The following is a 27,140-nucleotide window of genomic DNA, read 5'->3' on the forward strand; positions in this document are numbered from 1 at the left end:
ACTCAGTCTCAGCTTTTAGGACTGTTGGTCCATGAAGGTACCCACTGTGTTTCCATCACGTCATTCTCAAAGAGAATACTGGGGCATAAAGTACTCTCTTCCCTGCTTGAGTGGAACAATGTTTATATGTAAACCAGTGGGTTGTTTTGCCTGGCAGAAAAACAAAGTATAAAGTAATGAATGTGACTTAGGTCCTGTGTCTCCTAGTGGCCCCTGAGGCTGCAGGTGCCTTTCTGCAGTAACCACCCCAGCTCTGTAGGACTCTGCTAGGAGAGGTTGGAGATTCTGCTCTGGGCTCTGCAGTTACAGCAGAAGCTGTTGAGGTGCTACTGAGTGCTGGTGGTTCCCCAGGGCCTCCTGTGCAATTATCCTTCCTCTGAGCTAGTTCAGGGAAATCTCTTCCTTCTGAACATAATTTAACTCTAAATATATGAGAATGCAGAGGAGCCTTTCTTTTTACATCTGTCTCGGGCTGGGAATATCAAGGTGGCTTTGTCACATTGAATCTTTGTAGCATACTTGGAAAACCACCAAACTGCTGTTTCATCCTTGCTTTTCCTTTCTTTGGAATTATGAAGGGAGGTGAAGAATTTCATGGCACAGTCAGTATTGGTGTTCTGCTATGGCACTTGCAGTTGCTGTCAATGACATAAATGATGCTGCTGGGCTTTTATAGGGATAGTAGGAAACAAAACAGTGACCAAGTTAAAGTCACAGGTTGAGGTCACTTTCTGGCCTCTGCTTCCTCCAGGCTGGAACACTTTTTGGGTTTGAGTAGTGGAAAATAAAAGGTTTCCTCACTCTCAGGTGGAAGATGAGAGTGTGCAAAGGCTGTGCATGTTTTGATTTCTAGGGCAGGGAAAGAGATTGTGGAGTTTCCCTCCTTGGAGGTATTCAAGAACCCTCTGGACACAATCCTGTTCTGTGTGCTCTAGAATGGCCCTGCTTGAGCAGGGAGGTTGGCCCAGATGACCCACTGTGTTCCCTTCCAACCTGACCCATTCTGTGAAAGGTGCTTGTGTGTCAGGGTGGGATCTCCAGGGACAGAGCAGTCCTTGTTAAAATTGCCAGTCTTGAGCCACTTGCCAGGCTGTTGTGGATTTTATCAGTAACTTCCAAGAAGAGGGTAGGAGGCATTGATTTTCTGGCTCTGTGATAGGATATAGCTGTTGATGCAGGGTTTAGGCAGCAAAATTGTTTTCAAAGGCTGAGTTATAGAAAGTTAAAGGCTGGAGCACTGCCTAACCATTGTGTCCTGCACAGAAGGTTTCTCCTCCCTTCTGTTGCCTGCTGGAGGGCTTGTGTGTGTGAATTTGGTGTGTTGACTTAGTCTCAGGTAGTATCAGCAGCTTGTTGTGGTCTCTTATTTATGTTGTTTAAGCAGCCTTTGCACCTAATGCTGCATGTCAGTGTACACTGAAGTCTGAGCACCTGGAAGAGGTGAGAAAAGCAGAGTGAAATGGAAATATGTATCGATTCTGCTGTTCAGCTGAGGAAAGTTACTGTATAAATTAGAGTGCTCTCTAAAACACATTAATGCTGCATTTGTGTTTCACAGAGAGGAGGAAGCTATTTATCAAGTAGCTGATCAGGAAAATGCATTTTGAATGCTCTGCTTTCAGCATTGCATTGCTTTTTAAAAGTGGTAATTAAAACTGTGCCCTTCCATTCTTCTAATTTCTCCCACAGCCCCTCAATGGCACTTTATTGTCCCCTGTGAAGGGATGTAGGTTTTGTTCTAGTGTGGGGAGTGACCGGGTGGTAAATCATGTGCTGGATTTAGTTAGAATGTAATCTTTTGGCCATCTGCTCAGGCACTCCCTGTGTTGCATTCCTTTCCTTAGCAAGCAAGCGTTAAAGGTGATCTGGGATGTGCAGGTGTTCAGAACACTCGGGTTCCCTTTAACTGAATATGACCATGTGCCTGCTTTGGAGGTTTGAGCAGTGTTTTCTGAGCCTTGCAGTAATTTGGCATGCTTAATTTTAATTATCTCACTGGTGTATGTAGCACCTGCTCACAAAAAAACCAATCAATTCAGACTGAAAAATATGTGCAAGGCTTTCTCCATTTAACTGAGTTTAAGAATACTCTGGTGCATGCTCTCCTGTTGTTTTTTCATCCTTCCACAGTAATTCTGGACAGTTTTTTTAAAATTTCTGGCTTGTGTTTTGCTTTCCTAGTCTTTAGGAGTTTGTCTGACCCTCCGGTCCTTTGTAAGTGTTGGCTGTAGAGCATCTGGAATCTTGCTGTGGCTTTAAAAAAAATATTTTATTTTATTTTATTTTATTTTAATTTTATTTTAAATGTTTTTTTTTTCTTTTTGTAAGTTGCAGGCAGGACTTAATTTCTATTTTGCGTCTATTAGAGTAACACCAAAATTATGAGAGATGCTGAGGGAAGAAAAAAGCTCTGGATGAATTCAATATTTACTCAAATTTTATCTGCTTTCTAATAACTTTGTAGAATAGCTGTATCTCTGATATGCTCAAGTCTTTTTTGGAGATTAAATGAATCTTTGTGTGCAGGAAGACTACGTGCATCACTGTGCATCTCTTCCATGAAGTGCTTGCACATGGCAGTGCAAAGCACTAGGTTTTGCCTTCCTTTCTAATTTTCTATAATTTTCATTCCCTCCCTGGTTTCCTGCTCATCCTGTCCAGTGGCATAGGATCGGCACATTTCGATGTTTGCATCTGAATGGATGGATTTTGTCTGCTGCTCAGTTTGCTGAGAGATGCCATTTGAAACTGAACAGAATATGGCATCTCCAGCTGGTTTAAAAATGCTTCTTCCCCAGGGGGCAGGAGTACTGTGGGATAACTGGGAGCAAGTCAGAAAATACCTGCTCTAGACCATTAACTTAGATTGTGTTTAGGTTTTTGCTTTGTGGCAATGCAGAGCAACTGTACCTGTAAAACGTGGTGTTGCTGGGTGCTCTAGAGAATAATTTCATTTTGTAGTACAAGTTTTATATTATAAAAATGAGATTTTATATTATAAAAATACACTGTTACACATGGCTTGATTTCAAAATACTTTCATGCTGCATCATGTAGCAATGATTTTTCAACCTTTGCTGTAACACTGACTAACTAACGCATCAGGTTTCTGTAGAGCTTCAGAACTCAACTTTGAGTCCTTCCTAAGAGCTTGGCATAGAGGAGATATAACAAGAGGGAGCAGGTGCGGGTACAAAAGTTTTCTTAGTAGTGTTCCTTTGGAAAGCTCTGGTCCTTCATGGCATGGTGCATGGTGTTTAGTGCAACGCATCTGCAGATTCCCTGGGCTGACAAACAGGCTGGGCCTTAGCAGTACCTAGCAGCCCATTCCAACTCCAAACTCCTAGAAACTCAAACTCTTATATGGGGAATGCTGCAGTCTCCCAGGCAGTCCTGGGAGATGTTCTGGGAGCTGCACTTTTGCAATACTTTCTGCACACCCCTAGGAAGTGCTTTCTCTTGGGGCTAACAAAATAAAAACACATCCAATGTGGTGTTACATTTTAGTTAAATGGTGTGCTCTGTCTCACCCTTTGAAAATGTATGGTTTATTCCAAGCCTGTAATCCTCCCCTGAAGTATCCTCTGTCTGTAATCCCATTGGCCCAGATCTTATTCCGTGCCCATTTTGAATCTCCCTGTTAAGTGTGCCGGTGTGACCAGGCTCTCTCTTACTCCGCTCTCTTGGCCGGTGCTCTCTCAGCCCCTCTCTCCCCCTCCCTCCCCCTTCCCTCCCTCAGAAACCATGCTTCTTCCCGGGGGTAGAACCCCAATAAACCCTCATCTAATGAGCACCCTCAGAAGTCGTGTGGAGTCTCCTTGCCTGCCTGCTGCTACCAGCGAACTCACAGATTGGGGGGCCCCCCGGCGACACCCCGGGGGTCCCCCCAAATGCACCACAACAGTCCAAGTCTTTCATGGGAACTTTTTGGACATGGTGTGTAGGCTTGCAGATAGAGCAAAATAATTACTGGTGAGATAAGACTCCCAGGTTTGTGATTCAGCTCTTAGCTATAAGTTCTATTTCTGCAGCTAAAGGTGTAATTTATTATATGCACTTTGTCTGGAGGCACTGTGCTTATTCCTGGGAGTTGCTAAGGGTACAGTTTTTGCCATGTGGGTCTGTAGCAGGCTTGTGATCTTTGTTTAGTTTGGCTGCTTCCCCAGAATATCTGTGGGACTGCTCTTGCTGAAGCCCTAAACAGGCACCCCTCTCAGCCGCTGAGGCAGTGCAGGGTTTACTGCCTTTTGTCAAAGGAACCTCTGAATATTTAGAGGCTGTGTCTGCAATGTACAAATGGCATCTGTCTCTTAGTTTGCACATTGCTGCTGCAGAGGCTGTGTCTCTCTGTGTTTAGGAACCACTGGCCCACTCCAGCTGCTTTTTTAGCAAATAATACCGAATCTCTACACTGGGGTTGTCTCTGCTTCCCCTGCTAACAGTAGTGGATCTTGTGACAAACAGGGAGAGGCCGGGGGAAGCTTCCTGTGTGCCCACTGCCTGCTTGTGCTTTTTTTCCCCAGGCACATACACTTCTTTCTTTGTCTGCTGCCTCTTGCAAAGGAGGGGAGCAGTGAGGTTCAGAGATTAGCTGGTGCCTGCCCACTTCAGGGCAGTATTTAATGAAATGTCTGCTTTTGTGCGCCATGCAAAGGAACCTAGAAAGTGTGTATATTCTCTTACATATTTCTCAGTGGTTAAACCGACTGATTTGAAGATTTAAAGACATCTGTATCTTCAGTCAAGAACAGTGACCCACACTACTGTATGTTTTGCTTGCACCATTAAGTTCAGCATCAGGAGTGCATCAGGCCCTGAATCTGGGAGAAAATGAACCAATTTCTTTTGGACCTGAAGGCTTGTGGATCTTGTCAGTCTAGGTGAAAGCAGCAGCCCTCTTAACAGTAACAGTTCCCAATGTAACTGGTGCAGCATTTCTTTCATGTGGGCATCTACCTGGACTGTAAATACTCGCAAAGGAGAATTTCTCAAACAGCAATCTCAATAGACTATTATCACACTTTGTTGCAACTCTGAGTGTAACGGTGTTGAAGCAATACGTGGAATAAATAAATAGACTCCACAACCTGGGGTAGTTCTGAAGTGGGTATGTATTGTCAGCGCCGACACAAGTGAGATCGCTCTCCAAGACTTGTGCCATGAGCTTTAGTCTGACCCAAACCTTTATTCCCAAAGGTGTTCCATATGCAGTACATTACACTTCTCTGTGCATATTGAACCCCTGGCCCCGCCTGCCCTCGCCTCTCATGCTGAATAGGTCCACGCCCTTCTGGGCACACGTGGTTTGCTGTGGTGGTCGCATGGGGGTCTTTTGGTGGTCCTGAGGCTGAAGATCCTGGTCTTCCTCATGATTGAACTTTTGAACTTTTCTCCTTTGCACATGCGCTTTTAGTCCTTTGGTGCTTATCTATCAGTTTTGATAAGCTTGGAGACAGAGGGGCTTCTTTATCTGGGTTCTTTGCATTGCTTGGTATTGTTCTTTAGGTAAGAAGGTTCAGAAATTTGCATTTTCTTACACCCTTTGTACCATGGCAGAGGTTTTTTAAGTAAAAGGTTAAAATTCAACACATAATTCTACAAGCTGAAATTTAAATGCTTAATTAATTTTGTTAGCTCAAGTGAACTCTAAAAATCTCTGTTTCAGTGTCAGGGCATTTTTAAAAAAATATTTTTTGATGTTTCTTTCTAGAACTTTAATATTGAAAATTGGACACTGGGAGCCTCTAATAAGTATCGGCAGCTCTGTTTTCTGGAAGAAATTTTGCTACATCAGCTTTTAAATATTTTTGTTGTCTGGTATATCTTGCATCCTAGCTTGTTAAGTATGTTTTCTTCTTCTTGGTGGTAGTTTTCCATTGGGACAACTACCTGGAGCCTCGAGATGTCTTCTCTTAGTGCTTACACTTAGCAATTCTAGTGAGGATATGAGATATCCTTGCAAAAGGGAAATGTAAACAAAACCTCCCCTAGGTAGACATGGGCCTTCTCCATCTGGTGAGATAAGAGCAAATACTGTTTTAACAATTCTATTTTTATATATAAATACTGTCCTGGAATAAAATTAACAGAGTGGAGCTTGTAAAAATGACATTTGAGTTTACACTGCTGTTTGTTTGGCTTATTTAATTTAATTGACAATGTCATAGTATAGACCTACTTACAGAGGTGCTATTCAGGCTTGATTATTTTCAATTTGTGCTCTGCTGTACAGTGTTTGGAGAATTTCTTTGTTTATAAATAACTGTTTATTTCTTCTAGAATGTCTGTAACTTTCTAAGTGAGGTGGTATGAAATGACATCTTGCTAAGCAGCAGTAACTTCTGGTTGCAAAGGGGTGAAGTTGAGATTGCTTTGCATTAGTCATATCACATTGCTTTCCAAACATTAAGCCTGTGATTGTTTTTTAAAATGCATTACTTTAGAGAGCTGCCATGGGGTACAACGGAGTTTTTGTCTCCAAATCTGTTTAACTGAGTGTGAATTTCTAGCTATCAGGACTGTGCAGGGGATGTTGTCCAGTTAATATGATGCACTGTGATACTTTAACTCGAAGGCAAATGTGGCAGGACAAAATCACTGACAATCTCTTATTTTGTTCTTTTCCTTTTTTCTCTTTACAGTAAAAAAAGCTAAACTCCATGGACCACCAGGTAAGTCATGCTCTTCTGCTTGTTTGCAGCAATGGGGACTCCAGCTCTCTCACTGCTGTTCGTTCTGCTCCACCTATCTCAGCTCCTTCATGTTCTCCCTAGGAGTGACCTAAACTACCTTGAGAAACCAGGCAGTTTGAGTTAGTAGAAAACTTGAGGCTTATGACCTGGTGTCACAGTGGTAAGAAACTTCTATCTGCTCAACCTGACTTGAACAGGTGATGAATGAGGAAATGTGTTTCTTAACTGTTGTCCTTCCCCGTCCACCCACCCTTTCATCTCATCCTGCCTCTTTCCCTGTTCAAAACAGGGTCTGAAAGTGTCCACTAAGCTGAACTGGTGAGTGCATCTGTGGATTTAGTGCCTTCTCAATCCTGACTGATGTTGCTGGATGGAACTGGAGAAGTGAATCATTCTCTTATGTGGCAGTCTGTAATGGCTGTGCTTGGAATTAAAATCCCATCCACTAGGTTTTATGTCTGCAAAATGAAACAGAAACAGCTGGTCACACCCAGAATTTACAGGTTGGGTAACTTTTCACTGTGGTTCAGAAACTAGCAAGGAATCCCTTAGCAAGCAAATAGATTTATCAATTGAAATTTGATGTACAGTTTACAAAAGAATAAGCACTTTCATAAAATTCCTATAAATAAAAACTTCTGGCATAGCACCTTGCCGCCGTGCTAATCTGAAGCCCCCTGGCTTCCCCTGCCCGGCAGAGGCACGGTGAGCTGCGGGGGTCACTGCCCTGTATCTCCAGGAGATTCGGGAGCGGCTGAGGCAGAAAGTCACACTGTCCGCCTTGTGTGGGGGAGAGGTGGTGTCCGGGGAGGTAATCAGAGAGTTGACTGAAGGCTGGGGAAACAGTTTCAGGTTTAATCCAGGCTCCGGGGAGCTCCAAATTACAAAGTGTCCAACAGCCAAAAGTGCCCTCGAGGCTTTCGCAACATCTTAAATACCGGGTGGTAACAAGGAAAGGAACGCACATTGACCAATGCGGGGATCTGGGGAGTGGAGGGTGAAAGCGTAGTCAGATACAAAGACCAATGGGGGAAAGTTAAAGGAGGGACCCCGGGCCCTCATCCAGTCCCTCGATGCCCAGGGTTGGAAGAATGGGATGGGGAGCCGAGTGACGGACGAGGTACCAGGGAGGGGAGGAGGAAGTGAGCAACCATTGACAGGGAGATGGACATTGAGGGAATGGCGGGAAAACTTGGGGTGGGACCATTGGGAGAAAGTGGCGGGTGAAGGGGCAAACCATTACAGAACTGTTACAGAAATATAAAAAAAACAATACAACAATACCTTTTCAGGTGTTTAGATCTGAAACAGTTACCCAGCTGTATTCATAACTTAATTGTTTAGCTTAATTCTTTGGATATAGCCATCCTCAGATTATGGCAGAAGACTTTCCAGGACTCATCCATATTCATGGCAGATGAAGGTCTGTCTGTGCACCAGTCTTTAATTTCCAGGGAAGGAAAACTGAGTGCCCAGACTGGAAGGAAGACAATGTGTACTTAATCTTTTCCCTAATCAAGAGACTTGCCCACAAATGCAAAAGATTTGTCCTCTAGACTAGGTTTAACTCAGCCAAGGTGTGTGGTTTCACTGACAAGCTCAGTGTCCCAGAATGGGACACAGGAGTAAAATAGACGGGGAGGGATAATGTAGTAATGAACAATTGGACATGTAGGAATCACAGTTCAGTGACTCTGACTCCTTCCTGAGCTTCTGGATCATGTAATTTCTGTTTCTTCCCTTCATGTTAGGATATTGGATGCTAGATGCTGAGGTGTGCTATATTAACCCACAGCTATGATGCATTAAAATTGTACAATCATACAGTCATAGAATGTTAAGAATTTGCAAGGGATCTAAAGAATAACCATCTAGTTCCATGCTATGGGAAGGGACACCTCCCACTAGACCAGGTTGCCTAGTGCCTTATCCTACTTGGCCTCAAACACTACTAGGATTGGGCATCCAGAACTTCCTTGGATAACCTGAATCAGTGTCTAAACGCCGTCACAGTAAAGAATTTCTTCCTAATATCTAACTAAATTTCCCCTCTTTCAAATTGTACCTATTATTCCTTGTCCTATCACTATGGTCCCTGATGAAGAGTCCCTTTTTGGGTTCTCTGTAGGCCCCTTCAGATATTGGAAGATTTCTGTGAGATCTCTACACAGCCTTCTTTTTGCCAGGCTGAGCATCCCCAGCTTCCTGAGCCTGTCTTCTTAGGGGAGGTGCTCCACTCGTCTTACTGACTTTGTCTCCTCCTTTGCACTTGTGTGTCCTTCTTATGTTGGAGAGGCCAGACTGTATGCAGTAATCCTAATGGGATGTCACAAGAGTAGAGGGGATGAATTGTCTTCCTTGACCCACTGCTCACACTCCTTTGGTTGCATCCCAGGATACATTTGGCTTTCTGGGCTGTGAGCACACACTGCTGGGTTATGTTGAGTTACTCATCAACCAGCTTCAAGAGGTTTGCACGGTCCCACCTCTCTAGCCTGTCCAGATCCCTCTGAATGTCATCCCTTCCCTCCAGAGCATGACTGCACCACACAGCTTGGTGTCATGGGTGAACTTGCTGAGGGTGTCCCTGATCCCACTGTTCCTGTCACTGACAAAGATAATGAACAATATCAGCACCAGTTCTGACACCTGAGGGACACCACTTGTCACTGGTCACCAGGTGGACAATAAATTTCTGACCACAAGTCTTTGGGTATGGCCAGCCAACCAGTTCTTTATCCACAGAGTGCTTCATCCATCAAATCCATAGCTCTCGGATTTAAAGGCAAGGATGTTGGGCAGAGAAATGTCAAATGCTTTGCACAAGTCCAGGCAGACAATATCAGTTACTCTGGCCCATCCACCAGTTCTGTAGCTGTAGAAGGTCATCAAATTTATCAGCTATGATTTCCCCTTTGTAAAGCCATCTTGGCTGTTACTTACGTCTTTGTTTTCCATGTGAAATTTTGACAGTATTAAAATTGACTTGAGATTAAACACTGTGAATAGATGCAGCAGAACACTGAAGTATTAAAATGCATACACTGTTTTCTGTGTATTTAGCATGTCCTGTTCTAGGCTGTTTGAAACTGATAGGCCTGAGGTGATAACTCCCCTTAAAACAGAGTTTGTTCCTTCTTGCATGGTATTCAGACTTTGAATGTGTCTGTGCTTTGCTGCTTTTGGTTTTATTAGCAAATTGATAGCAGAAATTAGGAAAAAAGTTCTTCCAGGATTTTTTGTCAGATTTAAAATAAAAAGCAAAACATCTAAACAGAGGCTGTCTTGTCTAGATGTGAGTGTGATGTGGTTTTTCTAGGTCAGGCCCATTTCAGCACATTTACCAATACATTTATATTTTTCTTCTACCCCTGACTGGCCTGTAAAGCTCTTTGTAGACTCATGTGTGAAAAACTGAACTGGGACTAGGAGAGCAATTGGGTCAGAAGGGAAGAGATGATATGACCAACCCAGTCTCTTGTGTGTGTGTGTTTTGCAAGTTTGTTTTTCACACTGTTTGGTGTTTATGATGGGGCCTGTGCCTTCAGACTGTCTCTTCTTCCTCTTGTCTGCATTTCAGGAGCAGCATTCATCCTAAGTGTCTATGTTCTTTAGGATTTTACACTCTTTGTCCCTGTCTTACTGCAAGTGAACATTACGATGTTTCTGTTCATTTGTGCTTGGATTTCTAAAAAAGCTGTGATTGAAAATTTAATGCAGGTGGAAAACATCTTGAACATTTGGCTTCTTTAAACCCAGTAATATCTTCCCATAGAGGCTTTTCATCTGAGGTCTCTCTGGAGGGAGGCACTGTATGAACTGAAAACGTTGCAGTGTTGCACGTGATGTGATGAAAGAGTATGATGATGGAGGTAACATTTTGTCTCTCATTCCCCAGATAAATTCAACACGTACGTGACCCTGAAAGTGCAAAATGTGAAGAGCACAACGGTGGCTGTGCGAGGTGACCAGCCCTGCTGGGAACAGGATTTTATGTTGTAAGTATGGTTGTGTGCAGCATGAGGTGCTCATGATTGAGTCCTTCTGCAGCCATGGCGTTCATGCAGAGCTGCTAAGTGTGTGTAGGAATCAAAATGTTTGGATAGGTAAAATGCACAAGCCTGGGGACAACCTAAATAATTTTCTTTCCTGTTGTACTCATTGGCCTGTGGGGAAGGATGTGTGTTGGGAGATTGTCTTGGCAGGTGCTGTGGACTGGCAAATTACCAGTCAGGTCTGTAGTGAGAGGCCAAGTCTGAGATTGAACTGGGAAGCTACTCTTTGGGTTGGGTGTGGATTGTCCTTGGTCAGTATGTGCACAGCTGTGCCTGTAAGCTGAGACACACACACACCCCTACAACATAGCTTAGGCAAGGACTAAAGGCCCATAGCTGAGTTTAAATGGAGCTCCTGAGTGTGGGAAGAGGGTGTGGGTGTCCATGGCTGGGGATGCTGGCCAGGGCACTTAAAGGCTGTTATTAGTGCACTCAGGGCCTCTACAAAGTGATCTTGGTTACCTCAGTTGGGAGCTGCTCCATGAGCAACAGAGCCAGTTCATTCCAGCTTTCCTGGGGCTTCTGGCACTTGTGATTTGCTTTGGTTCCCATAGAAGTGACATATAGCCAAGGATTTCCCATTATCTCTTAGAATGCTGGGGTTCTTTTTCTGGTGGGTGAATGATTTATTGATTGTACTGCATCTGCTTCTGCTCTATAGCTTGGTAAGGCAAATTGAACTAAATTTACTAAATGCAGGTAGAAATGATGTTGTATTCATCTTGTGGGGTCAAAGCTAGTGCTGCTGTTTCTGAATGGGTTTGAGGTGTTTACATAGTGTCTGTGGTAAGAGACGCCACCCCATGGAATTTTGTGAATATGTTTCCTAATCCAGCATCAGTTTGTTTCTCCTCAGCTGAAAGTAGGAGGTTGTTGCCTCAGGTTAAGGAGGTCACCTGGGTCAGTACAGTATGCTCGTCATAGCTGTGCTTCCACCTCCCTTGTTTGGTGGTACTCTGCTTTTGGAGCAGCACAAGAGGTGTGTGCTCCTGCATGGAGAGTCCTGCACAAGATGTCCTTTGGCATCTTGTGAAATGCAGACTCTCCTGAGCACCAGCATCTGGTCAGCTCTGCAGCTCCTGGTCAGACAGAGGCCATGGCTATCACTGATGTAAAACATCTCGGGACTGAGTAAGGCTGGGACAAGGAATTGAACCTACCCTCCAAGTCACATGCTCATACTCAAACTACTAAGTCTTTCTGCCTGTGATTTATGCTCATCCTGTGGGCAGGAGCTAGCTTTAAACACAGACAGCTACAAAAGAGACTTCTCAGTGGTGATTTAAGAAAGCACTTGAATGTGTTGGATGAAGGCTCCTCTGGCTGCTCCTCCTTCCTCCCTTTGAGCAGCTCCTGGAGCTGCACTCTGGTATCAGTTGAGAGCTTAGCTAGCATGCTGTAAAGTCAATGAGACGCTCCATAATTAGTTGCTAGGGAATATGGAAGGAGAATATTAGCTGAACTACCTTGCCATTATTGTCCTAGCTTTAGCCAGGACAGCTCTACAGTAGTTCTGGTGTTTCCTTATAGCAGAAATATTACATGTGGGAGCGAATGTGTTTTGCATGATCCTGTGTACATTAAGTTGTCCTGGGGGAAACAGTGCTGGTATTCCAATACTGCTGTTCTCTAGTTTGCTCTTTTTCGTTCTGGAGTTGGAAAAGGATTTTGAGCAAAGCGGTTTTTTCCCAAGGGAAGGGTGCTTTTACTGTCTGTGCTGTGTTTATCTTTTTCATAAGGCATAGTAGAAGAACAGACCACAAGCAAAAAAAAAAAAAAAAAAATGCTTCCTGTATGTGTTTGTTGGTTCTGCTGCTAAACTCCTTGTGAGACAAAGCACTGAAGAATTTGGGGCTCTGGGATTGTTTGAGATTTGACTATTTACCAGATCAGTTAAGCACTTTAATGTATTCCTTGGGAACATCTTCAAATTTTGAAGGAGCTTTAAAAGAACTGTGTATTTGCTGCATATTTGCAGGAAACACCTTGAATGAAGGTGCCCACTGATGTTTAGAACATCAGTGATAAAATTGTTGTTGAATTTGTGAGAAATGCCTTTATTTAATCCTGCATGTGTGTGGAAAAGGACGGACACTAAATTTCGGCCTCAGCTCTTTTGTTCTTAGAAGCTGTTCTGCATCTAACCAGAAGGTGGAGAAAGGGAGACACAAAGACAGTCAAAGTTACGGTACAGAAATTCTCTTTATTTATTATTCTTACCTGGTGACCTGTCCTTTGGAGATCTGTAGAAGAGCCCATTGGGTGTATCATGACCAGTGTCCTGCTCTGGCAGTGTATTTTGAAACAAAGTATGTGGTTTTACACTATGACTGAAATTAGATTATTTCTTCCTTCTCTTCCATTTCTGGATTCACACTGTTCCAGTCAGCAGTCAACCAGTCATCATCAGCCTTCAATCAGATGAATATCAAGCAGGGTGAGGGCAGAGCAGTGCTGGTACAGCTGTTGGCCATACTGAGTAACCCTAACAGAACAGAGAATGCTGGAGACTCGATTACAAAATGCTAGCAGTAAACTCACAGGAGGCTGTGTAACAGCTTGATTTTGAACTGTTGCAGACTGAGCCACTCAAGCACTTTACACTCCTAACCTCAATTCCTGTGTCTCAAACAAGAACAGAAGTACTTGGATTCAAAATAGACATTTATATGCTTTACTGTAACTATAGGGCTTGTCTTGAACCTTGTAGAAATGATGTTCTCTTTCAGTTGCAAGAGGGAGACAAAGTTCAAGTGCATGCTTGGATTTGCACCAGTTTTTTCTTATTTTGGCCATAAGGCAGTCTACAGAAATAAGACAGTAACATGCTTTTGAATTTCCTTGATAGCTGTAACATGAATATATTTGGGCAGAGGGCAGCAGCACTGACTGTCCAAGATGTCTATTTTTGGAGATTAACATTTGCAGCAATAAAGGGAAGCCCTGAGCTCGAAAAATTTCAGGTTATAGCCTTTCTTCATGATAAGTGTGAGACAGCTGTGATACCAACAGGCAGCTCAGGATTCTTCTCTACTTTATTGCTTTTACCAGTGTCTGCTCTGTATGTGTTAGGCTCTGAAGTAGGCATGTTACAATCTAGTGTGCAGAAGTGATGCATAAATGCTATAAAACATTTGGAAGAAGCAAATTTGAGATGCATCCTTTTGTTAATGAGAGAAAAGATGTTTGTGAAAACTTTCAGATAAGTATTTCGAAGAACTTGTCACTCAGTGGCTGTGTGGAGGTAGCTGGTGCTGGAGCAGAAGTGGTGCCACATAGCCCTGAGAAATAGGTATTAGTGTTGCTGATGCAGCTATGCTGGATGTGGGATTGTTACTTTTGGCTAGGAGTACCTCCACTCGGGTAAGTATTGGCATGTTTGCACCTGCCAGAGAACACTTGTGTTGCTGTGCTGCCAAGGGAGACACTAATTTTGTTAAAAATGGGGTGCCTGATGACAAAGAACAGCTCACCTCTAGGTTTTGGTCCAAGGTACACTTCCTTCTCCCATGTACATGCCTGCAGAGATGAGTTCCCTACTGGTAGTTCATGCATGACATAGTTCAGAATTTTACTTTGCACTCTTTGTGTAATTAGTATTAAACTGTGAGTTACTAGAAACTGGTGTTCCCTGTGAGTATGAGCTGCCTCAGCCACACACTTCCAGGAGCTCTCTGTGGCTTGATACAGCTTTGTGGAAATAGTTCACTGGTATAAGCATGGTGATAATACTGAACATTAAACAAAATTAGATTGTATTCTGCTTTTTTCTCATCTGTGCTACCTTTACTTTTCTTGCAGTGAGATCAGTCGGCTGGACCTGGGCCTAATTGTGGAAGTATGGAACAAAGGACTGATATGGGACACTCTGGTTGGGACCGTGTGGATTGCTCTGAAGGCCATTCACCAATCTGATGAGGTTAAGCTGACAGAGAACCTTCATTTGCTCCAGTGTTGATGCATTAATTAATGCATTACAAATATGGCCTGGTGCAGCCTAGACTGAGCTCCTCAGCAAACTTCCACTTGCAAAGTCAGGAAGGCTGAGTAACAGCAGAGAGGGCTGTCTCATCACATTAGTTTTGATTTTGTAGTGGGATTACTACTGAGTCACATAGGGCTCTTTGGTCTCATTTCACTCGTGTGGACTCAAGAACTAGGGCCTGATCTGTTAAGGAACACAGACAAGTGTCTGAGGTCTTAAGAACTGACTGCTTAGTCTGATGGTCAGATTCCTATGACTTACTGCTAAAGACCTCTGTCTTGTCCAGACAAGTTAGGCCCAGAGCACATCTGCAGTATCTTCTTAGGGCTTCTGGTTGTAGTGTTAGGTGAACCTTGTGCTAATAGATATGGACAAAAGTAGGAAGTTGGATGTGCCATTGTCTGTAAGTGCCCTAACTACTGAATTTGGCAGTTGTTGTAGCTAAGCATTTTAAACTCAAATTTTGGGGTATTTATGTAGAAGATTATTGGATTTGAGCAGGGAGAGGTACATTATATTTTCTATAAAAGGAAAAGAGTGGGGATGCCCTGCAGTGTGGCCATGAGGTCTGGCTGGTGCTCAATTCCTCTTTTGTTCAGATGCTTCTCAGTCCTGCCTTTGCAGTTCCTCTGAGAAGGCAGCACTTCTTTTTCTGCTTGCTCTGGTAGATGCCTTTGAGGTTTGGAGGAAATCCAGATTGGAAGAAAAAGGTAGTGCATGCTGAATGGATATAATTTGATGTTAAAATCAGGTTGATAATGCTGTTAAGCTCTTTTTGGACTGTTTTAACAAATGTGTGAGAGTTGGTGCATAAAGTTCTTCAGACTTGAACGTTCATTCACTTAAGGCCTTTGATTCACAGGAAGGTCCTGGGGAATGGTCTACACTGGAGGCAGAAGTTGTAATGAAACATGATGAAATCTGCGGAACCAAAAACCCAACTCCTCATAAAATTTTGCTGGACACAAGGTTTGAATTACCTTTTGGTGAGTGCATTTCCATAACTTTTCCAGTGTGCTGACAGTGGAGAGAAAGTGGGAACAACTGAAGTCTTATGATCAAGTTGTGTTTATTCTCAGTTTAGTCAGTATAGTTTAGTGGGGGTCATGTGGCTGGTATTCATTTTTTGTTTTACTTCTAACAAGATATGAGTAAGTGTGAACTATTTGAAAGTCCCTGACTGCTGGAATATTTAGGCTTGCAGCAGTTTTTTCTTCTAATAGTGTTTCAGGATTGTGTAGTCACACATTTTCTTCCTGAGCAGGAGCATTTGCTTCTTTGAATCTTGACAAATTTGGCTCTAGAGGTCAAGTGTGTTGTTAGAGCTGTTCTCTGGTGAGTGCACATAGCCCTCTTAGACATATGCAGTTCAGTTAGTGAAACATTAATGCTTAGTGCTCCTGAACATTATCATTAGGAGAGTATATAAATTACTTAATGTTGTAAGTACTGCCTTTCTGCCAATTACTTATGGTTGAAAAATACAAAATATGGAAAAGTAGCTAATTGGAGCAAACTGATCTCAAGTTGTGTGTAATTTAAAAATTTTATTTTACTTAAGCAAACAAAAACAAACCCGAAACCAAATAAACCCCAAATTAAAGCCTTAGCCAGAATGCATCCAAGCCTTGCATAGCTTCTCTTTGCAGCTCTTGGCTGATGCTTGGAAGCAAGAATTGAGATTATGTTTTTGGGGTTAGTGCTATTTTTTTTTTTCATGCACTGATCATTGAGGTGTTTCAAAGTGTTTTGTCATTGCAAGGCTCATCCTTCTCCCTCTGCCTCTTGTGTCCTTTTTGCTGCAATACCCTAGTCAGTGTGAGCAGTTTGTATCCTGCTCTGAGCAGGGGTAGGGCTTCTGTGCAGGCACTGGTGTTTGGTCAGCACCTGTCAGGATTATCCATCTGTTATGGGAAGAAGTTAGGACATCTGAGGGTCTCATACTCTGCTTCCTGGTGCAGGGGATGATGGAGGCTTGGTTCCACAGGCAGACAGTCAATACAAATTGTGTTTTGTGCTGTGAGTGCACTGTGGTGAGTGTACAGTCCCCTAGATGGTTGTACTTCTGGGAGAGTACAGTGTTCTGTAGATGAAATGGGACTGCTCTTTAACTACAGTCTAGCGTTGAAAGGGGAAGAGATACCTGACACCTCAGCTGTCTGATGCTGGTCAGGAGCCATGCATCTTCCCCATGGAAATATCGTGTTCCACTGCTACTGTCCATGGGAAGTTTGTTGCTAAGTTACTTTTTATGCAAGATGAGGGAAAAGCCTGTTTTATCTGCCAAAAGTCTTGGTTCTTTGGTAGAAGAAGTTGAGACTTCTGGGAGGGACAGAACAAGCCCACAGAGCTGAAGGCAAGGCTTGTCGTCACTGCCTTCTCATCTGAATTCATTCTGGTACACTTGCTTGTAAATTGTCACTGCTTGAAAAGAAAATGAAGTTCTGCTATTCATATTATGGACATTGCATTTGGAAGTATTTTTTTCAAGTATAAGAAAACAGACTCTATGTACATATGTTAGAATATCTGAATTTTTAAAATCAAAGCATTTCAGGTAATAATGTGGTTTCTCACTACTTATTTCTTTGCTTAACACGCCAAATACTGAAATAAAAGGGATTCCACACTGCTGTGTTGATTGATTTTTGTTCTAGGATGTGAAAAGTTGTCTGCCGGTCCAGGGTTTCATAATGTCCAGGAAAAAATGGATGCATTAGTTAGCTCTCCAAAGGCTGCTCTTCCCTAGAAGAGTGCTGCAGTTTTTGCTTTGATCTCCATTTTCAGTCTGGTGTGCCATGGCAAGGTCAGAAGCATGTTGAAAAGCAGGAGGCACTAAGGGTGTGTCATACTCCCCTAGAAAGTGGCATCTACCCATGTCCCCTACTCCAGTGGTGCTTCCCCTCACAACATGACTGTCTCCTGCCATCACCTTTGGAACAGAGAAGGGCTCCACAGCATGGAGTAGGCTCTGTCTCCTTTCCCAGGTACTGTGAGACTTGGAGGGGTACATGGAGCTCAAGCGCTGCCTCTGTATCTCTCCCAGTGGTCTGGCAGGTCAGTTTCCCTTTGGCTGGATGGCAGCAACATGGATTCTTAGTGTCCTACATGCTAATGCCCTGCATTTTTTTGGCATATGAGCTGGAGCTGCTGCTTTATCCCTACACAGGGAAGTAAGTGGATCAATGATATGGAAGTTCTTAAGTCATCAGCTGGGCCATAGAGGCAAGATTGCAAGATTTTAACATCGGCAGGTTTGGAGTGACACTTAGGAACATTGTGTGTCATGTTTTGTTTCCCAGGTGAAGATCTCCTGGCTATTGTAGATGCATGAGAACCAGAATGATGTGTGGGCTCATATACAGCTTGTGCTGCTTTTCAACTTCAACAGTGTTGAAAACACTGCTGCCTTGGATAGCAGCTTTAAAAAAAACCCTGTGTGTTCTCCTGTTTGGCTGTGCTGCTGTGCTTTTTCTAGAATTTCTGACTGCTGTCTCATTTAGATGCACACAAATGCAGTACCCCAGGTTATTCAATGTATTTAAAATATTTCATTGTATTTAGGTGGAGCTTGAGAGATTTTTAAGGGTTTGTAAATGAGAATAAATGAATTTGAAAACCTAAAAAGCTGAAGTCCTTGATGTAAAACATGATTGTGTATGCAGAGAGGTTTAGAAACTGGTTTGTTATTTGCACTGTGTTTATCCTGGATTAGTTTGCTGTTTCTGCTTTCACCTGATACATTCAAGATTCTTCCTTACTGGTATGTCTTCTGCTGGCACTCTGGAGACCAGCAGATCCTAAAGCTAAAATAAGTGCAAAATGTGCTGATGCTGATAGTGGTAGTACGTGATGAAGACAACTTAAGAGATTTTAAAAATTTTTATATTCATATCATGTTGTTTTCAACTATTTACCAGGCTTGGAGTTGGCAAGTAGTCATTTCCTAAGAAAGGCTGGTGGGATTTTAGCCTCTGCTTCTGGTGATAGAAAATAAACTTTTTTGAGGTCATGCAGGCAGTCCTGGGGACCAGGCTGTCATATGATGCTCTCTGTCAGCCCCGTGTTCAGCTGTCTCTCAGAAACAGAACAGTTGCAAATCCTCTGCTACAAAAATGTAACAAATAGCGAGGATGGGAAATGTGAGGCATTATAATTTGAAACATTTTTGTGCTTGGTAGTCTATTAAAAAGGGCAATAAACTGCCTTCTTCATGGCTAGAAGAAACCTGTCTTGTTAACCAAGATAGGCTGCAGCCACTTTCTCCTCTGCTCCTATCTGTCTCCTCTTTGAAGTAGGAGAGACAAGAGAGGGATACAACTTTTCTTGGTTGGTTTAGAAAATTTTCTGGTAGGGAGAAGATAATTGTGCTGTTATTGTTTTGATGCAGTGTGTGTGTGTTTGCACAGATTTTTCAGGATGCTGCTTTCCAAGTGTAAAATTATTCTGCTTATTCTCCTTGATAGTAATTTAGTCTGTCCCCCTTTTTTAGAAGTGCAGTGACTGTGCAAATCCCTCACAAGATGCAATAATCAAAAATGCTTTTGGCTCCCAAACTGTAGCAGTTTGGTTCTATGCCAAGCAATTTCTATTTCATGTTTGGAATGAAGATGCTTTTAGTGTTCTTAACACTCCCAGAATGGGAGCATGCTGATCTGCATCTAACCATGAGTTAGGGTCAATATGCCTTGTTATTTTAGTGTTTTGGGAGCTGAACAGAAAGAAAAACTCAGCTCAGCAGAGTAATTTCAGTGAGAACTTACAAAGATTCCCATACACTGGAAAAGAGAATAAATTCAGGCTGGAAAGAGGGGAAGCCAGGTGAACACTGTGGGAAAGTAGGGGGGGAGAGGGTATCACTTCTGCTTTCACCACTTGTTCTCAGTCCTGCCAAGCTAGGTTTTGCCCCAGCCCAGGACCTGCTTCTGTGGGAAAACTCAGAAGAAACAAAGGTGATGTGCAAGGTTCAGAGCAAGGACCAGAAAACCTGAGAAGAAAAGCTTTAGGGCTGAAGTGTCTGGTTGTTGCTAACTAGAGATCTTTCAGCAGGAATGCTGTCATATTTAGCTTCCTCAGTGGTTTACCTTAGTGAAGTGGTCTGTATGGATGCAACAAATTCTCCTCTTATTTCCTTTCTCACTCAGACAAATCACTGTACTGTTGTGTGCCCATTCCAGGTGTTAGGGCACTTACTTGCTCTGAGCAGCCTCACCTGGGACCTCCACCCATATCCCTGCTCAAGTGCTCAGGAATCCCACATCAGATCAACTTGGAGCCTTCAATCCTGAGTGATGCTGTGGGAGTTGCTTATCCCCCACCCCAGCCATTGCCGTATCTGTGCTTGCATATAGACCCTGCAGATTCAGGCCCAGAAAATCAGGAGCTTAGAGAAAATGGGGTTCAGCTTCTAGCTGAGAATGGCAGTAAGAGCAAGGACAGTAAAGCTTGCAGTGTTTCTGTGTTGGTTTCAAATTAATAAGCACCAAAAGCTATTGAATCTACTTGTCTGTCTCCTCTCTGTTGTTTTTCAGCAATTTTGTTTCACTGACTTATGGCCCTATTCCTTGTGTTCACCAAGCATGATGTTGGTGGAGTCCTGAGATGGCTGAGGCCTCAGGTGGCCTATCTTTGGACTAGTTCATCTTTCTATCTTTTAAGCAGAAGTTAATGTAGTGGAGTAATTTCCATTGTAGTCAAAAGTTGAGCAGTGATGCATAGCTGGCCAGTGGATGTGGTCTTGCAAGCTGTCTGTGATCTTCGTGCATTCCAGAGAAGCAGCTTCAACAGAACTGCTGATTGAGGCAAAACACAACAGAAGCTTCCTTGGGAAAAAAAAAAATCTATCTCATTGGGATTTCTTTTGGGCATGTAACTTGATTCAAGATCATAGGCCAGTTGATTCATGTTTAAAGTTTGCTTTACAAAGCAAACAATACAAACAGTACAATGATTTTACTGATACTAGTATTGATGACAAGAGTTTCTCTGAGATCAGGAAGATGTCCTTAGATCAGCTGTTACCTGGACAGTAGCTGATTTTTATCTCTGACTTGTGTAAGAAGCTGCTTCAATAGAAGCAGCAGTCCTGCAGTAAAAATCTGACAGCTCTGTTTATGAAATGGTTGTCTGGACTGTAAGATAGAAGTAAATCCAAGAGACAAGAGTTACTCCTTGATGCCTGGGCATACCACTACACCATGGGTTTTGGGAAGGCATTGAGGCCTACACTGAGATAGCCTCAATTTCTGCAGTGTTGATGGTAGTCATTGCTTCACCCCTCCTCAGTCTCTTTAGTCTTGATTTCAGGATCCAGGTTTGAATTCTTTGGGCTCTGACTTTTAGTCCTCATTTAATTCTTCACCTTTTAGACAAATGATATCTTTCCAAGACAATTCCATGGGCTTTGCTGTAATTTTTTGATTGTTTCTTGCCATTGTTGGAGTTTGTCCTCCTAAATCTCATCAGGTTGCATGCTGATAGCCATTCAGTTCACTGATGCTTCTTTCTAGACTTCTGTCCAGATTTGCTTTGAATGCCAGCCCTAATTTGCGCAGAGACTATCTAATAAATCTGTGCAGCTGTCATCCACACCCCTGGTGATCAAAAACATGTACATGTTTCTACAGCTCTTGTAGTTGTGGAAGAGTCTCTCATGTTTCTCTTACCTTGTTTTCTGATGGGTTTTAACAACAAAGTAATGTACTGTACTCAGAAAGAACAGCTGGCTTTGCATATTTTGGTTGAAATAAATTACTTTGGACTCTTTCCATGCAAGGAGAAATGGGTTGTCTTTTTTTCTACTTAGAGCAGGCTTTTTGGATTCAGACCATCAGCTTCCATAAAACTTTCTTGACTGGGGAGTATTTTAACACCTTGTGTGAGTGACGCTAGTTCCATAAAAATTCAGTGGTGTTTCTGTTACAAAGATGTGGACATGAGTTCATAGTCCAAGGAAGTATCTACTGCTGAAACTTGAAATTCCACTAAATCTGGCATGTACCTGTTAACAGTGGTTTGTGTTCTGTTGTTATCTACAGTGTTTTTGGACTTGTTTCCTTCCCAAGATGATGGTTTGTGTGGCTGGGAGAGGACACATGTAGAACTGATAGTCTCTCAAAGTACAAGAAGAAAGCAGTTCTTGGTCCTTTCTGAAAGCCTCATAGATTCCAATGGGATAAATATTGTTCTTTTTTTCTGTGAGGAGTGAAAGTGGATGCCACTTTTAGAATCACCTTTTCATCAGGAGGCCACCCTGTCCTGCTTCTCCCATTCATGCCAGTGCATAACTTAGCATATCATTGTGGTAGTGTCCATGGAGTACAGTTCATTGCAGGGAAGCAAACTTACTGGCTCTTTTTGAGGCCACCTGAAAGTGTAAAGAGTTACAGGAGATGGGAAAACCAGCTGAACTGGTATAGCACTACCTTCCTGCCAGCTTACAAGGCTGGTGGTGTTTTTAGCTGGAGCACTCCCTCCATTTCCTTCCTCTGTGAGCTTAGCTTTGAAGTTTCTGCAGTGGTGCAGTTTCAGGTCATAAATAGCCAAATTTCAGAAGTTGCTACATTCAGGGATGTTGAGTGACTAGAAAAAAACCCAAACTAAACAAATCCAAATACTTTTTTTTTTTTTTCATTTTCCAATGTTTTCACGCCACTCCATCCCTAAATAATTTTGTGTTAAGCTTTTCACAGCAGGTTATCTGCATCTCTGAGCATATGCTTTGAAAGGTGAAATTTTGAGTGGCAGAAGTCAGTATTCCATTAGGACACTATATTACTTCAAGGTGTGAAAGAGAAAATAGTTACCAAATAAAAGTGATAATGCTTGCTACTTGCTGTCAGCTTGGTAACTCTTCTTGGCAGTGAAAATGTTGTGATTCATTTCACAATGAAGCTGCAGTGTGGTGTAAAAGTAAGAATGTGCTTTCATGTGAATATGACTTCCTGTAACACTGTTTATTCCCTCAAAATATTTGGATTATTGCTGGCAAAGAAATAAGAGATAATTTATTTTTTGGTACCTAATTTGTGTTACACCAGGAGGTGTGCTATTGGTGTGCATAAGGTATGCTAGTCAAAGGTGTCCCTTGTTCTGCAGGGATTATAAAAAGCCTCCAGAAGATGCTCTTCTTATGTGTTATCAAACATAAGCAAGTATATTAAAATGCTGTTGTGAAATGGCCCTCCATCAAACTAATACTTGAATTAAATATGAACTAGTCTTTCCTCCTTTGTGTAAATGTGCATTTGATTAATCAGCTTTAAACAAGAAAGCAGGTAAGCCCTTAAACTGTGCTACTATGTACAGTGTTTATTTTCTATCTGAGCATTAATGTAAGACAGTCCTATTTCTTAAAAATTATATGAATTATATGTGGGTTTTTTAATGTGATCTTTAATAGTAATGGTGATGAGTGTGAAGTTGCCTGATTAATAAGGTGGTATGACTTACTCTTTTGACTTAGATATCCCCGAAGAAGAGGCCAGATACTGGACCAGAAAATTAGAACAAATTAATTCACTGGGAGATGATGAGGTAAATATCTAAATTGAAATAATATTGTAGCCCTGAATGTCTTATAACTAGCTTTTATTCTTTGTATTAGATCCCTGTGACTAGGGTAAATACTAAATGCTGATAATTTACAAGTCTTCCATGAACTGCTTACAAAGCTCTTTTCTCAAGTATACTTTTCAGTGTTAAGGAAGGGAATATTTTTCTGCATGCTGGGAAGTGCTTGAATAATGTTTTGTTGATGTGAATATGTTCAAAGGAAAGGCAACACCGGGCTTTACCTAAGCAGACAGTGAAACCATTTTTGACATGCTGTGGTAGGTTCTTTTTGTGAAATCAAGTGAAAAAGACTTTTTTTGCAGTTGACTCTTTCTTTGAAGAAGACAAAGCAAGATACTGAATCTTTATTTGAACTGAGGACTGTTGGAAGTGTTGGCTTTTGTCCTAATATAGTTGTTAATGGCTCAGTTTATGTGCATCTTATATTAGAGTAAGTGGTAACTGTGGCTTTGGTTCCCTGGCTCTAGTGTGTGCTTGTGTAAGCAGCTTCGAAATAGATGTTACTTTTTTTATTTCTAAGAGAGACTGTTGGATGACTAAAATTTTGTTTACAGTTCAGACTGTTTGCAGAATAAGATTTAACATGTTAATGCCTGTACCAGAAATGAACTTTATAGAAAACTCCAACACTCATGTGTTGATGGGAACATCGACTAAGAATATGGTCTTGTTGAAGCCTTTTTGACAGGTCTGTTTCCATAGCAAGTGTTTCCATAGCAAGATAACTTGCAAAATACTCTGCCAAGGCAATGACTTCAGGAGATTTTTATTCTGGGATCCTTCATCTATTATTTTCTCTTCATTGTATAAGTGATTTGGTTTACTGTGCAGATGAAGGAAAATAGGATGGATTTTATTTTTGTTTGAGGACAGACCAATATTTGGGTGAATAAAAACTTAAAGAATTTAGGGCAGCCTCTCCTGTCTTCCTATAAGTTTGAAAGCCTCTAAGAATCGTTGAAAAGCCCAGTCTGTCCCTTGTTCTGTCAGTGATGCTGCTGTGGTGCCTCCCCACTCCTGAAGGCTGGAGCAGCAGTTCAGGTACTTCAGCGAGGCGCAGGTGCCCTCTAGTGCTTCACTGAGCTGGTGCTTGCTGAAAGATATCCTGAGCTTTCTGAGTCTCCCCTTCCCCTGCAGTGCCACACATCTGCTTGCTAACTGCATGCTCTTAACAAATACCAATCAAATATCAAATTTGTGACCTAATGATTTCAGATTTATTATGGGTGTTCCCTGTGACCAGGGAGAAAAAAACTGTGCGGGGCCTGACCTCAGGTGGTTCTTTTAAAGTTCCTTTAAACATTTGCCAGCCACCCAGAATAGGGATGAGATCTTCCTTGCATATTCCCCTAACTGGCAGTGACTTCCAGAGCCAGAGGCAGTATCCTTGTGTTGAGCAGCACTCAGTGGATTTCTCTTCTGTGGATGCCAGTTGCCCTTTAAATGCACCCAGGCCAGTTATGTTTTCACAAAGGAATTCAGCACCTTAATTGTGCATTGCCTGGACAAATATCTTAATTGCTCTGAACAAACAAACCCAGTGTTTGAGAAACTAGCTGGAGGCAGGTTTGTTTGGAGAAATTAAATGACTGATCCTGATGCATTCAGTCCCTGCCACTCAGTTTTACAGACCTCACCTTTTGGGCTGCAGATCCTGGTTTGTACAGTGTTTTTTAGCACGAGACAGCTTTGTGCCTTTGTCTTCTTTGTTTTAAGTGCACCTCTTTCTGTTTGAGATGATGAATGAACAGATGAAAGCTGCAGAGGAGTATTGAAGAAGCAGGTTCATTTGGAGTTCAGATGGTGTCATAGAAAGGCTTTCCAGCCTCTCTTCCTACAAACACGTAATACTCTGTTTTCATTTTGGGACTCCAGGCATCAGTTGGGCTGATGTCTTAAAAAGAGCAAACTTCTGTCATTCTGGCATCTCTGAGAATCATAATTCAGAAGCCACTGCTGTCCTGTGCTACTGAAATTGCTCATCAGCAGATTTCGTTTCACCACTTTGTCAACCAGTCAGTGCTGGTTCCGGCAGTTCTTATTTTCACAGTCCGATAAACTCACTGGGTTGGCAGTTTGCTGATTATAAGACTAACCACCTTTCAGGATCCCTTGTGCATTTTAAATAGCACAGATTGGAAGATAACTGCAGTGGAAGTCTTTGGGTTGTCACCTTCCATACGCAGAGCTGGTCATTAATCCCTACCAAATGCAAGGAGAGACCGTCTGGTGGCTGTGTTTTGCATAGGCTGCAGCACCAGCTTGCTAAGTTTGCCACTTCCTTTGTTGTCAGATGTTTTTTTCCTAGCAAACACCGTTCTCATTATTTTGGTCAATTGTTCTAGTTTGCTCATATTTTTATGTAATACAAGATAGAAGAGAATAACGAAATAAAACCACTGACATTCCCTTAGGGAATGCTTTGATGCTGTACCAAACAGCTTTGTAAAATGTCAAAGCTGGCTAATTGAAATACCTCTGTGTTCTCTAATTTGGTATTAAATGAGATGAAAATTTCTTCACTTTGGATGTGAAGTGGATCACAGGAGAGTTTGCAAGCATTGGCTGGGCAAACATTGTGTTCTGGCCTTGCCAGGCACATTAATTACCTTACTACTGCCATCTCCTACTCCAGATTTGCTGTGAGCCCACATGAGATTTGAACTGCTGAGGCTGTGCTGGAGTTTCTAAACACAAACAGACTTATTCCCATTTTGGAGCTCCCTGTCATACTGGCAATGTGGTGTGGAGAGTAAATTCTTTTCAATATCTAATTGAAGGTCTCAGAATTGGTGATAGGGCCTGTATTTGTTCTAAAGCAGACTTCACCTTAAACAGAAGGGCACTTTGTAATGTGATTTTGGCATAAAAATAGAGGACACTTCTGGGAGTGTGTTTAAATACAGATATAATGGAGAATATATTACAGATATTATGCTTATACATACTATGCTTTGATAATACCAGGGATATTTTCTCTTATGTCTGGCATGCTGTCATAAAGTTACCACTTGCTTTCTTATCTCTCTATATTCCTTCCTATTTTTTCTTTCCTTCCTTTAGTATCCCTTTCAGGAGGAAGTCCAGAAGAAACCATTGCCCAGTGCTGCCTCCCAGTGTTGTAAGTTAGACTTATTTCTTCTCAATATTTTTTCCTCTTTCAATGTACTTGATCCTTTTGTGGTTAGATATCAAGTGATGGTACATCTGACCAACATTTTCTTATTAGAAATACTTAAGTTTCTGTGCAATGATGAAAAGCTGTGCTCCTCAAAATATTGCTCTGCAGCTTCTGATGCCAGGAAGTGAAGTCAGGCATTGAGTCTTGCAGTTGCTCTTGTACTTGTGTGAAATAGGAACAGAAATGTGTTCAAAGTCACTAAGATTGTCAGACCCTTGTAATATTTATACCAGTAAGAAAATGCTGTGTTTTTTTCATGTGACTGTATTAGCCTGTGTTCTGCTAAAATTTCCTGTGTTAAATATAATTTTTATTATGGTTTAATGAAATTTTAAGAGGGGGAAAATAGTTGGAGACAAGTACTACTGGTAGCCTTTTAAAATACACCAGAGGTTTGTGTACTTGATGTCTAATTTCTTCAATATTACTTTTCAATGCTGCGTTGATGGATGGAAAAATATTTTTACTAATTTCTGCTTATCTTGTCTTGCATTTTTTATGCTTCTGAAAACATGGATGGAAAAATAATACAGCGCTTACTGTATCTGATGATCTGCAAAATTAATTTCTAAAACACTGTTTTTAATATACAATAGATGAAAGCTCAGTGATGTCTCTTGTGAATGTCTTATCTACTTCTGACAACAACATTA

General features: G+C 42.0%; 1 protein-coding gene across 8 annotated transcripts in view; it reads left to right on the plus strand.

Moving 5' to 3' along the window:
• The window catches only part of UNC13B (unc-13 homolog B), a 208,244-nt gene that overhangs the window by 20,801 nt on the left and 160,303 nt on the right, over positions 1-27,140 (plus strand). For 7 of the 8 annotated variants that reach the window (XM_072922637.1, XM_072922638.1, XM_030258840.4 and 4 more), the window contains exons 2-7: positions 6,642-6,671; positions 10,591-10,690; positions 14,549-14,666; positions 15,595-15,718; positions 23,197-23,267; positions 26,370-26,427. In XM_072922637.1, the coding sequence (XP_072778738.1) occupies positions 6,642-6,671; positions 10,591-10,690; positions 14,549-14,666; positions 15,595-15,718; positions 23,197-23,267; positions 26,370-26,427 (501 nt within the window). The remainder of the gene's footprint in view (positions 1-6,641; positions 6,672-10,590; positions 10,691-14,548; positions 14,667-15,594; positions 15,719-23,196; positions 23,268-26,369; positions 26,428-27,140) is intronic. The other variant, XM_072922639.1, reaches the window with a different exon arrangement.

Source organism: Taeniopygia guttata, chromosome Z (genome assembly GCF_048771995.1).
Source record: "Taeniopygia guttata chromosome Z, bTaeGut7.mat, whole genome shotgun sequence".
Classification (NCBI taxonomy): Eukaryota; Metazoa; Chordata; class Aves; order Passeriformes; family Estrildidae; genus Taeniopygia; species Taeniopygia guttata.